The sequence below is a fragment of the Aspergillus costaricaensis genome (genome assembly GCF_003184835.1).
Source record: "Aspergillus costaricaensis CBS 115574 unplaced genomic scaffold BO79scaffold_19, whole genome shotgun sequence".
Taxonomy (NCBI): Eukaryota; Fungi; Ascomycota; class Eurotiomycetes; order Eurotiales; family Aspergillaceae; genus Aspergillus; species Aspergillus costaricensis.
Genome location: NW_020291819.1, coordinates 504456 through 516814, shown reverse-complemented (window position 1 = coordinate 516814; position 12359 = coordinate 504456). Strand labels below are relative to the sequence as shown.

At 52.0% G+C, this 12359-nt stretch overlaps 8 protein-coding genes across 8 annotated transcripts; 4 read left to right on the top strand and 4 right to left on the bottom strand.

The window, feature by feature from the left end:
- Positions 1-5: 5 nt before the first annotated feature.
- On the bottom strand, positions 6-948 carry BO79DRAFT_22941 (PaaI family thioesterase). The gene has a single exon (XM_025684042.1). It carries the CDS (start codon positions 825-827, stop codon positions 111-113), a length of 717 nt encoding a protein of 238 aa, XP_025538742.1. The 5' UTR covers positions 828-948; the 3' UTR covers positions 6-110.
- A 335-nt stretch (positions 949-1283) lies between these two features.
- BO79DRAFT_22938 (uncharacterized protein) lies at positions 1284-1791 on the top strand. The gene has a single exon (XM_025684037.1). It carries the CDS (start codon positions 1487-1489, stop codon positions 1745-1747), a length of 261 nt encoding a protein of 86 aa, XP_025538741.1. The 5' UTR covers positions 1284-1486; the 3' UTR covers positions 1748-1791.
- A 550-nt stretch (positions 1792-2341) lies between these two features.
- Positions 2342-3762, top strand: BO79DRAFT_196669 (uncharacterized protein). Its single transcript, XM_025681219.1, has 3 exons — positions 2342-2875; positions 2934-3010; positions 3072-3762. The coding sequence occupies exons 1-3, from the start codon at positions 2770-2772 to the stop codon at positions 3483-3485; spliced, it is 597 nt and encodes a 198-aa protein (XP_025538740.1). The 5' UTR covers positions 2342-2769; the 3' UTR covers positions 3486-3762.
- A 174-nt stretch (positions 3763-3936) lies between these two features.
- On the top strand, positions 3937-5980 carry BO79DRAFT_246033 (PCI domain protein). The gene is made up of 2 exons (XM_025685517.1): positions 3937-4308; positions 4394-5980. Exons 1-2 carry the CDS (start codon positions 4059-4061, stop codon positions 5569-5571), a joined length of 1428 nt encoding a protein of 475 aa, XP_025538739.1. The 5' UTR covers positions 3937-4058; the 3' UTR covers positions 5572-5980.
- ura6 (uridylate kinase ura6) lies at positions 5860-7106 on the bottom strand. The gene is made up of 2 exons (XM_025684014.1): positions 6980-7106; positions 5860-6834 (listed from the first exon to the last, which is right to left on the bottom strand). Exon 2 carries the CDS (start codon positions 6788-6790, stop codon positions 6149-6151), a length of 642 nt encoding a protein of 213 aa, XP_025538738.1. The 5' UTR covers positions 6791-6834; positions 6980-7106; the 3' UTR covers positions 5860-6148.
- On the bottom strand, positions 6873-7386 carry BO79DRAFT_22918 (uncharacterized protein). The gene has a single exon (XM_025684019.1). The coding sequence runs from the start codon at positions 7257-7259 to the stop codon at positions 6954-6956; it is 306 nt and encodes a 101-aa protein (XP_025538737.1). The 5' UTR covers positions 7260-7386; the 3' UTR covers positions 6873-6953.
- A 496-nt stretch (positions 7387-7882) lies between these two features.
- Positions 7883-9142, top strand: BO79DRAFT_150127 (uncharacterized protein; the record flags this gene model as incomplete). Its single annotated transcript, XM_025678613.1, has 2 exons — positions 7883-8035; positions 8081-9142. 2 exons carry the CDS (start codon positions 7883-7885, stop codon positions 9140-9142), a joined length of 1215 nt encoding a protein of 404 aa, XP_025538736.1.
- A 537-nt stretch (positions 9143-9679) lies between these two features.
- Positions 9680-11732, bottom strand: BO79DRAFT_150105 (uncharacterized protein; the record flags this gene model as incomplete). The annotated part of the gene is made up of 3 exons (XM_025678611.1): positions 9680-11296; positions 11420-11584; positions 11643-11732. The coding sequence occupies 3 exons, from the start codon at positions 11730-11732 to the stop codon at positions 9680-9682; spliced, it is 1872 nt and encodes a 623-aa protein (XP_025538735.1).
- Between the last annotated feature and the right edge of the window lie 627 nt (positions 11733-12359).

Here is a 12359-nt window from a genome sequence, read left to right as displayed (position 1 = left end):
TCTCCGAACGACTGGCTCTATCTACCGGTCGATGCAATATGTACATATACTATATACACAGGTAATAGAATCTAGATCTATAGAACAAACAGCAAAAAGAAAAGAAAGACTTAGAGCGACGGTCCCGTCTGCATCCAGAACGCCATCGCATCCGTGGTAAGACGCATTGGTTTGCCCTCTGCCTTGGGAGATGTATCCTGCGGCTGGAAGGCCTGCGCGCGCACCCAGAACTTGCGGCCCACACGAGCGAGGACCTTAGTCCGAACAACCAGGTACCCCGGCGCAGCAACAGGACTCTTGTAGCGGATGTCCAATTGGGCAGTATAGAGCATTCCGCGCGGCGTCGGCGGGACATGCGGACCATCCGGCTGCTCATCCTCTACCAACTTCGGGCCCGTCTCCGGCGCATACAGTGCCACAGCATAGGACATGGCCTCGTCGAGAGACGTAGCCAGGACTCCGCCATGAGCAGTAGACGGATGGCCCGAGACACCGGGGGCAGCAATGTCCAGGATGAGGATCAAATCGGGATCTTCAATTGGAGTCGGGGCACCGGTGGGAGCGGGCCAGATGGGCGGGGAGTTGGGGAGAAGAGAGAGGAGGTGCGGACGTCGACGGAGTGTCAGGACGTGGGGGATAGTGCGGTCGGTGGCTAAGGTGTTGGCGAAGTAGCCATCTTCGCCGGTGGAGGGTTTAGGGATGCGCGAATAGGTGCGGATGGGGAGGTAGTCTGGGTGGTGGAGGAGAGATCGGAGAGATGCGGAGGAGGCATTGAGGAAGGGGGATAAGGAGGCGGGGTCGGGGGTGTCGAGAATTGAAGAGGACATATTTACAAGTCGGTAATGTATGAATTGATGTGGAATTAGAGGGATAGGAGGTGGTGTGGTTGTGTGAGGTGTCGAATTGAGATAGATGATATGATGTTTCAGAGTAGAAGAGAGGGATGAGGGGAACGGAAGCAATAGTCTGGATGGAAGGTATGAGTGGAGGAGATCAGCCGAGGGATAACTCGGCGGAATCACATTGTTGCAGCTTTTCCCGCAAGGTACAATACCGTCAATTTACTCAGGTTGGTATGGTTCCTGGTAAAGAACGTCTGTCTCGGACGGTACTGAACCGGTTACTACTGGGATACCGGAAGGACCTTGCCGGATTGGGGCATGACTGTTTTGATATCATGTGCCCAGCCTTGAATTCGGCAAAAGCAAAGCGGAGTAAATCCTATTCATTTTCATTCAGGATCGCTCGCTTCTTTTCTATACAGTAAAACCACCATCTATTTATTCGACTTCATATTTGGCTAAACATATCTCCGTCGCCACGCCCAATTATTTGCTAGTAGTTGTCTGATGATAACTATTAATATCATCCCATCAACACCATTCCCCTGACACACCGGACAGAATTGACTAGACTGCTTGCTTCCCTTCTGCCGAACTGACTGGCTGGATAAACATTTGGAAACCACCTGAAGCCCGAGCTACGTATGCCATGGACGCCCGTCGCGACTAACGCTCGACTAGTTTTTAGGCTCCAGTTCTGCAGCCACTCATCTGTTGCGCCGGTCACTTTAGCTCACGGCGCTACCGGGGATGAATCGATAACAAAGAGGAGAAATCAGTCCTGCGAGGACCCCAAGAGGGGACTCACTCACACCGAATATCCCGGATCAACCAGCCGCCAGCATTCTCTCATGCCATTCCATTCAGGAAAAAAAAGAGGGGAAAAAAAAACTGAGAAACAGTAGAAGTAAAAAAAAAAAAAAAATTGGAGAATTGTTGCACATTCCAGGCAGCGACAAATGGGGTAGAAAAATTCTTCAATTCTCCAATTTTCTTTACATTTGCCTTTTTCTTTTCTACTGGTGTCTCTCTTGTCTCTGTGGTGAGGACTGAGTATGTCTTGGAGAGGAGTTGTCTCTCTTGCAGGTGGACCAATGGAAACCAGACAGGGCATCTGCAAGTCTGCGACTTCCTCCTCGAGGGTTAATTAGTATCCCTCGCGTAGGGCAACAAACAAATCGCCGGCCAAATCATGAGTCCGTTGCTGCACCAAAACAAGGAACGGGAAATTGGAGCCAGAAATGAGGGGGAAAGTCTGAGAAACAGTCAGAGATGATTATCGACTCTTTTTCAATTTGCTTTCGAGAATTGAAACACACGACGTATGGATATTATCTATTAGTCTGAGTATTATTATACTATTGTTTCTTATTATTATAATTATTATGATCAGGACTCCTGCACCGTCTCTCCTCCTGCAGACCCAGTCAGTACTTAGTCGTACTTAGTCCAGCTAGCAGCAGTATCTATCTAGTTCCTTTAGCTATACTACTTTGCTAGTTTAAACGCATCCAATCACTCTCCTCCACTGGTTCTCATTCACGTCCCGGCAGCAAGAATCTTCTGCTCGAATAAAATAAAAGACACTAAAATAAATAAACAGCCGGAATTCCTGTCTTGTTTTTGCTGCCCCTTCCCGTTTTGTTCTCTTATCGCCGGCTTTCTTCTTTCTTCCCTCCGTCGCTTCCTCTTCTTCGCTTCTCTTCTCTTCTCCTCTTCCATTCTTCTGCTGCCTCTTCTTCTTCTTTCTCCTCCTGGTCTCCCTTCCTCCCTTCTCATCTTCCATTCCATCCATCCATTGATTGTCTGCCTCTTTTATCTCATTGCCAGACTATCCAATCCCAGATAAATATCTCATACCTCACCCAACAATCTATCTTACTTTCTGCATTTCCAGCTCAGCTCTACCGGCAGTAGCTCTTTCGCCATGCTTCCTCTCGTCTTGATGTCTCTGGCTGTCGCGGCCACCGCGTCCAGCAACTACACTCTTCCCAGCGACTTCAACATCAGCGCCATCAGCTTGTCGGAGCGAAGTAAGACACTTCTGGTGAATGAATGACCATCACTCATTTACTGACTACTGCCATCTAGACTCCTGGTGCACTGCTGAGCGCAACTCTTGCCCTGAAATCTGCGGAGGTGTTGCTACGAGCAACTCGTGTGATCCGGTAGGTGGCACCAGCACTCTCGGCGCTTTTGTACCCTTGCACCCGCTAACCGGTTTGGCAGAGCACCCTGGACTTTTCTTGCGTCTGCTCCAATGGCTCCACTGCCGATGTCGCGGAGTACACTCAGACCATCCCCTTCTTTGTCTGCGAGGCCACCTACGCTCAGTGTATTGAGGACTCGCCCTCTCTCGATGAGCAGGAACAGTGCCAGGAGACGCGCGACAAGGACTGTGGCACGTTGAATGCGTCGGCCTCAAGCACTACCTCTTCGACCACCACGACGGCCGCCTCTCTGACCACGTCCACCGGCTCGTCCAGCAGCACTGGTTCGGGTAGCAGTGGATCGAGCGCCTCTACCACCTCCAGCAGCAGCTCGTCTTCGACCACTGCCAACGCGGCGATGCGTCTGGCTCAGGAGCACGCTACGGGCCTGTTGGCGACCGTGCTGTTCGTTGGTTTGCGCCTGATTCTGTAAATGATCAGTCTTGGGCGAGAGGAAAATGGGGAGTACTGTTATTGCTGGATGTAATAATCACATTGGGGTCGCAATTGGCCGTGTTGTAATGAGAAGGGGGAAGATGTTGTAATGATGGCCGGGGAACAGAAGGAGGGTTCCAGTTGCAGTTGCATGTTCTACGACTTGATGGTTCTTTTTATTTTATTCTCGTACGATTCCCCCAAGCGCGCCTGGGAGTTATTCTTGTAATAATTGCAGATTGAGTACTGAGTTGATTAGTATGAAATGAAACCAGAAAAAAAAAAAGTTGTGATTGTTATTTCAAAACCTTTGGAGTAATTGAACAATAATAGTACTCCGTAGTAAATGTCGAGACGATCTCCCGATGCAGCGGCGCCAAGAGTTTTTCCCACACTGAATTTTCTCCACCGCCCAAATCCCTTCCACAGAGTCAGTCTCGCAACACCAAGTCGATTCGATCAATCCCCAAAGCCTCTTCTCGCTTCTTTCCCTCTTTCCCTTCCCTCTTCCTTTGATTTCTTTCCCTCCCTTTTCCCCCCTCACCCTTTTCTCACCACCTCCCATCCCATCATGCCCGCCCCCTCCACCACCCTCCTCATCGAGGGTTCCTTCACCGAGCTCGCCGACGAGTTCGCCCAGTACATCGACGCCCTGCGCAAGTCCGAGGCCTCTAGCAGCCTCCAGTCCGAGATTTCCCCGCTTCTGCAGCCCCTTCGTGAGCAGGAACAGTCCGAAGCAGAGCCCGACCGCAAGCAGCGCGATGAGGTTCTCAAGAAGTTGGTCTCCGCGGCCGTTGTCCTGAACAGCGCCCCCGAGAAGGGTACGTATTATCGATAGAACACCCCTCTATACACGAGACGTGGATCCAGAGACTGACGGACGGACAAATAATTTATATTATACAGAAATCATCTCCGCCTACAACCTTCTTGTCCACCTTGTTCACCAGGCCTCCGACCCGGATATGTTCCTGTCCCGCATCTGTACCTACCTCGCCAAACCCATCTCTTCCTCCCCTCAGTTCGGCCCCTCCTTGGCCATCTCCATCCTGTCCACCATCTTCAACACTCTTGCTCCCTCCGACTCCAGCCGCTACCACGTTCTCCTGGCTACCGTCGCCGTCATCCGTCAGTCCAGCTCGTCCATTGCCTTTGACGCCCTCAAGTCCCAGCTGGTCGCTCAGCTGCCCAGCTGGCTCGCCGCCTGGGAGCTGGACGCCGACGAGGCCCAGCGCCTGCACCTCGCCATTGCCGATGCCGCCCAGGCCTCTGGTGACCCCGAGTTGGCTCAGACCCATGTCGTCCAGGCCCTGCAGACCATCCCTGCCGCCAACGCCAGCGCCCCCGAGGCCCGCGATCTCGCTGTCCGCGCCCTGACCTCCGCTCTCACCCACCCGGCTGTCTTCGACTTCACCCCCCTGACTGCCTCCGACGCCGTCCAGGCTCTCCGGTCCAGCGACAGCACCCTCTTTGAGCTGCTCGAGATCTTCACCGCCGACACCCTCGACGCCTACGAGGCCTTTATCTCCGCTACTCCCCTGGCCAGCATCTCCGGCGGCGTTCTGGCTGAGTCCGGCGAGGCCCTGCAGAACAAGATGCGCCTGCTCACTCTGGCCTCCCTGGCTGCTTCCACCCCGTCCCGCTCCCTCCCCTACGCCACGATCGCTACGGCTCTCCGCGTGGAGCCCACCGACGTTGAGAAGTGGGTTATTGACACCATCCGTGCTGGCCTCGTCGAGGGCAAGCTGTCTCAGCTGCGCTCCGAGTTCCTGGTCCACCGGGCCACCTACCGTGTCTTTGGCGAGAAGCAGTGGGCCGAGGTGCAGGGTCGCCTGATGGTCTGGCGCCGCAGCCTGGAGAACGTGCTGGGTGTTGTTCGCAGCGAGCGGGAGCGGTTTGTTCGCGAGGGGCTGCAGGCGGCCCAGGCTGCCGAGGAGGCTGCCCAGGGCAAGGGTAACGACAAGAAGGGTGGTGACCGTCGCCGTCACAACAACAACAACAACCAGCAGCAACAGCAACAGCAGCAGCAGCAGCAAGCACCTGCGGCACCCGCCGCTGCCCCGGAGGCCGTTGCCGTGGAGTAAAGGACTGATGACCGTCTGGTTGAATGATTGATTGATACACAGAGAAGCATACACATTGGGATGAATGAATAAAAAGTTTTCTGTGTGTTGTTGTGAGTTGTGGGCTTGGAAGGTGTTCTTTCTATGTTAATGTTCTGCTGTGTCTACACTTTTTTTTATCCCCATTTTCCCTTTATTTCCATCTCACGGGCTCAATTTTCCTTTTATTTCTCTTTTTTATTTTATCATGGTAGCTATTGGATTCTAGACAGGTTTATATCCACATTTCATCATGAGAAGGTGGGGGGAAAGCCTGACTGACAATGATACGAGTTATGCCGAGTGTGTAACTGAGTTTTTATGTATATTCCCAAGTACCTAGTACTACTTTATACATACATAGAACAATTTGGGGTGTTGCAGCAAGGGTAAATTACTCAAGATATAAGCATATATATAGTTGCTACTAGGATCAGGATGTAGTTAAATGTACTACTCATCACTGTGGCTCTCACGTATCTACCTGCCATCTATCCATCTATGTACCACCTAACCATACACACATGATATAATATTTTAAGAACCCAAAAAACCAACCTTACAAAGGATTAATGCCCTTACTCTTAAATCCCTCGCGAATGCGCTCATACACCTCATCAACCGATCCCGTCGCCGTCACCGAAACCACCTTATTTTGCTCCTCGAACGCCTTGACAACAGGCATACTAGTCTCGACGAACGTACGGAACCTCTTCCGGATACTCTCCGCATTATCATCATCTCTACCGGAGGTCTCTCCACGCTTCAACAACCTCGTCTCCATGACCTCCTCAGGACAATCCAAGAACAGGGTCATCTCCGACGGACACACGGTATCCTCGAAGAACACGGCCTGGTCGAGCTTGCGGGGGAATCCATCAATGAGGAAGCGGGGCTTGGGGCCACCCTCTTGCTGTTGTTTCTTGCCGGAGGCCAGGGCGTCGGCCATGGCGTTGGACAGCAATGCGACGGTGATTTCCATGGGCACGATCTTGCCCTCGCGGATGTAGGTCTTGATGAGGTCGCCGTATTGGCTGCCTTCGCGGACTTGTTCGGCGCGCAGGAGGTCGCCGGCGCTCAGGTGGGTGAAACCGTAGTCGCGGACCAGGTTGCTGGATTGTGTGCCTTTGCCGCTGCCGGGGCCGCCGAGGATGAAGACCACGGTGATGTCGGTGGGGGAGAAGCGGGGTTGGGTGGTCATTTTGGTGGTGGTGGTGGTGATGGTTGGTTTTGTGGGATCGAATTCTGGGGAGGAAGGGAGGTAAGGTGGTTAGCTTAGGTGCTTGTTTGTTTGTTGGTTGGTAGGTAGGTAGACAGGGGAAGTTGTTATTGTTGGAGGGGAGAAGAGGGGTGGTGGTGTGGATTCAAGGTACAGAGAAGAGGGACATACAGTTGGAACCGGGCTTGGGTTTATGCACGCCGGTGCGGGATTTCACGAGTAAGACGTAGGAACCGGTGCCCACAGCGAAGAGGGCAACAAAGGGGAGGACTTTGAAGTTGGAGCGGCTGTATTGGGTAGGGTTGTTGGAGGATTGAGGAGAGGAGGAAGAGGAAGAAGAGAGGGAAGAAGAGGACGAATAGGGGCGATGGAGAGACAGTCGGAGATGTCGGTGGGGGGCCACCACGGGCGGCAGTGTAGCTCCTCGCTGTAGTAGTAACTTGATAGACATTGGAAGAGATGGGGATGGGATGGGATGGGATGAGGAGAAAATATTAGGGGGAACTGAAGGGGAATTGATGACAATACAGATTGAGCTACTATACTGCAAGACTTGCAAAGAAGTAAACGCAGAAGAGGACAAAGCCAGATGAAGGAGAGGAAAAAGAAAAGCAGGAAAAGGAAAGTTGAAGTTCATCTCGCATTCGCTACTTTGGGACTAGCGCGGATGGCCTGATCTATACAATCTGAGAGTTGTTGTGTTACTTACTTCCACTTGTATAGCTTCATCTTCTTCCTCTCTCTACAGTCACTTGAATAATTTGATTCATTGGATTGTGGCATCTAATAAAGGTCATGGACAGGTAGGATACTATACGTTCACCTCTTGACAACTCTTCTTGCCAACATTCATCACTTCAATACACCCATCTACAGCATCTCACCAAGTGAACGATCTCTCGCTGCCACTCGTCCTTGATTTAGTGAACAATTGCTCGCTGCCACCACCTGTATCGCATCATTCTTGCACGTCTTCCAACCATATCCCTTTGTCTTCTGGCTGTCTCATTCACCCCAATCGTCTCGGCATCTCATAGCTTCTTCCCCCCTGCTCGTGCAGTCTCCGCCAGCAAGATGCTTCATCCTCACCCCCCAGCTCCAAGAAACAACCGTACACATGCAAGAGCACCTAGAGCACCTAGAGGTCACATTCAATCAGCTCTGCATGCACAGCCTCTTGTACATTCTCAGCCTTTCTCCCGAGGTCAACGGCACCATCCTGTGAACGTGAGTGATTCTCCCAGCATGCAATGCACACACTAACACACCCAGTCCCGCGGAGGACAATCACATATCTACCAAAGTCAGAGAGGTCGTCCTAGAGGACAGATGTATACAGCCAACTTTCAGCCATCATGGGGAGCACCAAACAGTAACGGAGCTCCCGGCCGTAGTCGTTCCAACTACAGAGGTCGCAGATCCAGGAAGAAGTTTGCAGCCAATACGAGAACTCAAAACACTAGACACCTTACTACAATGTCTACAGCTCCATTTTTCAATCTCAAACGCCCATCTTCCAATTCGACTGAAGGGAAAGCAGTAGCGCAGATACCTTCACCGTTTCAACGGCTCCCACCGGAAATTCGAGACCAAATCTATGAACATATATTTGAGCCTCACCGTGTCGAGCTCATACGAAGAAGCGAGAAAGATCCGACTAAACACCCAAAGAGAGTGTACTACCGCCTATATCATAACCAGCTTCGATCGCGCAATCCCATCACGCAGCAAATTCAGGACCCCAGTCGGAAAACTCAACTCCCTGTGCCCATAGCACTGGTTTTTACATGTCGCAGTATTTATTGCGACACCCTTTGGTGGCTGTACTCCACTACCCAATTTGTCTTCACTTCGACGAAGACTATGAACCGCTTCTTCAACACCATCCCCTCGGAAGTACAGCCTGCAATTCGACATGTCGAGATCAACCAGGAAATGCACAGTGAACCAAGTTTGACCGAGCATCGTATCCACAAGGTCCGAAGTGACTGGGCTTTCACAATGGCATGTGAGAACTTGGTGAGGTGCTGTTCAGGACTGCAAGTCTTGTACATTTACTTCCGCATCCGTGACTGGCCTATGAGCCTCGAGATCGGCGAAACATGGTCATTGCCAATGATGGCCTTTGCGGAATACAAAGGTAAAGGTGGCTTAGACGTCGTCACCATCAATCTCGATATGCCGAGGTTTGGGGTCCAGAAGTTGAAGAATATGGCCAAAATATTGGAAAAACGATTCATGAAGCCCAAGGCGTTCCAGATCAGGGAGGATGAGCGATTGGCTAGAGAGTTGAGTTGCTCTTTCATGGAATTGCGGGTAGAGGGAAATGACTGATATTTCTCTTTCGTCAATGTCCTCGTCAGTTTGATAGAGAAGATGAAGCTTAATCTGGTGTGTTCGAAGGGTGGGAGTGGATTGATCGGAGTGATATTCTTTCCTTCTTTTTCTTTCTTTCCTTCTTTACTTCCTCCTTCTTTTTCGAGTTACTAATTTATGGTTTCATGAGATAACCGCAACATGTTTCTATGATACGTCTCTTTTCTAAATACCGTAAACAGAAAAAAAAAAACTGGAAATCACCACTCCATTGAGTTGAATCAAAGTGCACTGGCTGTCTATTTATGCAAGTCCGATTAAATGTAGTCAATATGTACGTCAGTCGTCAAGGGGGGAATATACGGTACAAAAATGGTGGGTGTCTAGACATGCATGAACGCCCGCGATATGCAAAAGATAATGACCCGTCTTTCCTTCCTTTCTTTTTCCTTCCTTAATGTCCTTCAAACAAGCGAGCAAACCCCCCAAGTCTTGCTCGCGCCCATATCATCTTCTATTCACAGCGTGCTTCCCTCTTATTTTTCTTTTTCGGGTTTACTCCCTCGACCTGTCAACTTCCGTCAAGGACTGGCCCTCTTCGGACGGAACCTCGTGGTATGCCTGCATACGACGACGACGAAGGAACCAATAACCGCCCGCCAGGACCCCGCCCACGGAGCAGATGACCAGAACAGAGATCAGCAAGCCACCGACTCCGTGGATAACCTCGTACGCCTTATCCACGGCCATGGCTGCTTGCTTGGCTGCTTCCTTAGCCTCCGCATTGGGGTCCACCTCTTCCACATCTTCTTCCACCTCGGCCTGCTTGGGGCCGTAAAGAATGGTCGGGTCATCGGCGGTAGGCTTCGTGTCACCCTGGAAGCCGGCCAGGCGCCAGTTCTGTGGGGTCTCGGTGCGGTGGATGGGAGAGGAGCCGATGACGTTGCCGTCCTTGTCGACGGCTTCGACGGAGATCCAGTCGAGGTAGCCGTCTGCGATGTACATGGTCTCGAAGTCGAACTTGGTTGTGTTGCCAATCAGGACGGGAATGCCGTGGCGGTCGGCTCGCGCGTAGAAGTTCCAGGTGGCGATGTCGGTGGCACCGTTCCAGCTGACATGGAAGATCGTCGCCAGGTCGGTCTCATCGGTACCGTAGACGGAGGCGATCACATCCGGAGGAGTGTTGGGGCGGCCGACGAAGGGGAACTTGTACGACCGGTAGGTCGAGAAGCGGGTGGATGCGAAACGGCCTTGCATGAGGACCTTGCCGTCGGGCGAATGCTCGCTCTGCATGCCTTGTTCACTCCAGCCCACGAAGACGTTTCCGTTCGGCAGGGTCTGAACACTACCACGGAGACGGGTCAGGCCGTTGTCTGGGCGGTTGTAGCGCTTGAGCAGACGCGCGGTCATGGGGGTCGTCGTGGTGTCGATCTGCACGAACATCGCTGCGGATGTGTCTTCCTCGTTTTCGGCCTCATCAGAGGCATTGTTCAGGAAGGAGACAATGGCATGGGTGGCATTGGACTCGACAAAACGTGCGTGGTGTTGCTTGGAGAAGGTGAAGTCCTGAACGAAGTCGGAGTACTTCCCACCAAGGCGCCATTTGATCTGTCCATCCTCGCCGGAGATCAGGTAGAGGGTGCTCGTGAATCGCGCAGACAAGAGGTAGTCTCCTGTCGTACTCTTATCAATGGAGTTCACGTGGACATAATCCCAGCCGGGTTGGGAAGCGGGCGGCGAGCGAGAATCGACTTTCACGGACTCGTGAATGGGGATGTAGCCGAGAGAAGACCATTCGTAGAGGACTTCGCCGGTAGCGGTGTCCAGCTCGACGAAGCCACCGGCGACAACCCAGCCGTATTCGTTGGGACGACCGAGGTCTCCCAGGTCGACATATTCGTTGCGATATGCGCAAGCCAAAGCAGTCTTTCCACCAGGAAGGACATTGAACTCGTGCATGTTAAATGCTGAGAGATCGTTGGTCACCGGCACAGCAGTTTCGACCTCATAGTTTTGGTCGAGTACGTATCCGTATCCTTTGTCTCTACCACCATCCTGATAGCCATGCTGAAGGATGAAGGACAGGTGAGGTTTGTCGTCGATATTGTTGACGGCTTTGAAATCGAAAATGTTGCGGTTGTCGAACATGCAAGATCCGGCCCAAACCAGAGTCTACGTATGGCCGGTTAGTAAGCTACTTACTCCTTTCGGGGATCTCACTCATTTTTGAGAGACATCCCTTTCCTCACGAAAGGGGGGAAATGAATTTCTGGGATAAGGAATGAGGAAACGTACGCCATCTGCATCATAGATGTAGGGTCCAACTTGGCAAGGCTTCCATTGCTTCGTGGGAGCTTCTGGGTCAATCACGCCATATGGCGCAACGAACCAGTAGCCTGGGCTAACCGATTCGCGATCGTAGTATGCAACATTAAACTTCAATGCTCTCACTTCCGGAAGCTGGCTGCTCGTCAGCAAGAAGATCATTTATATATAAGTACGTTGGAAATTCTCCTACCGTCACAAAGGACATCAAATCATCGTCCGCCTCCGCCTCCGCGACAATCCCGCGAAAAGAAAGAAACAACAGAACCCAGAAGAACAACATTTTTTGAAGGAGTGGCTAGGAGAGGAAGAGTTCCTCCCCCAAGAAAAAAAAAATTGTGACGATTAGCTAGGGAAAAGGGCAACGATTAGCGGAAAGGAAGGAAGGAGGACAGCGGGAGACGACCGGGTCATTAAGACAGACGGTCGCTGTCTGTCAAGCAGCCAAGTGGACGTCGGTCGATGGTATCTATCCGAAAGATCTTCTCCCTGGCGCGCAGGGAACAGTAGTCAAGTATGGAGGTGCCCCCTGCAAGCACACCCCATCCACGACACCGTCGAAACGGAATCCCATGAGCCAGCACAGATTGGGAGAGGCTAAGACTCCGCAAAGCATTACGGAATCTCCATAATTTGGGTCGGGCACGGCCAGTGACAACGTAAGTGCTGATACGGCCGCTGACGATCAGACGAGGCGGACACTCTTGGCAGCGTTTCGGACAGTGGAGCTGCGGGCCACGCTGCGAACTTCATCAGCGCAGGAGACGCTCTGATTGCTGGATAAGGTGCAGCCGGAAGTCGCCCAGATTCGTGGACGGGTCATCCCATGATCCCACTGGGTGGCCACGCCAAATGAAGCGACTTGACCCGGCAATTCTACGCTGGAGGTGTGAATATAACGAATCCTCTG

Bases quoted from the DNA above. Each gene is read 5' to 3' on its own strand.
- BO79DRAFT_22941 (XM_025684042.1), bottom strand. From the start codon at position 827: ATGTCCTCTTCAATTCTCGACACCCCCGACCCCGCCTCCTTATCCCCC.
- BO79DRAFT_22938 (XM_025684037.1), top strand. From the start codon at position 1,487: ATGCCATGGACGCCCGTCGCGACTAACGCTCGACTAGTTTTTAGGCTC.
- BO79DRAFT_196669 (XM_025681219.1), top strand. From the start codon at position 2,770: ATGCTTCCTCTCGTCTTGATGTCTCTGGCTGTCGCGGCCACCGCGTCC. The intron at 2,876-2,933 runs GTAAGACACTTC...ACTGCCATCTAG, and splicing joins CATCAGCTTGTCGGAGCGAA to ACTCCTGGTGCACTGCTGAG. The intron at 3,011-3,071 runs GTAGGTGGCACC...CCGGTTTGGCAG, and splicing joins CGAGCAACTCGTGTGATCCG to AGCACCCTGGACTTTTCTTG.
- BO79DRAFT_246033 (XM_025685517.1), top strand. From the start codon at position 4,059: ATGCCCGCCCCCTCCACCACCCTCCTCATCGAGGGTTCCTTCACCGAG. The intron at 4,309-4,393 runs GTACGTATTATC...TATATTATACAG, and splicing joins GAACAGCGCCCCCGAGAAGG to AAATCATCTCCGCCTACAAC.
- ura6 (XM_025684014.1), bottom strand. From the start codon at position 6,790: ATGACCACCCAACCCCGCTTCTCCCCCACCGACATCACCGTGGTCTTC.
- BO79DRAFT_22918 (XM_025684019.1), bottom strand. From the start codon at position 7,259: ATGTCTATCAAGTTACTACTACAGCGAGGAGCTACACTGCCGCCCGTG.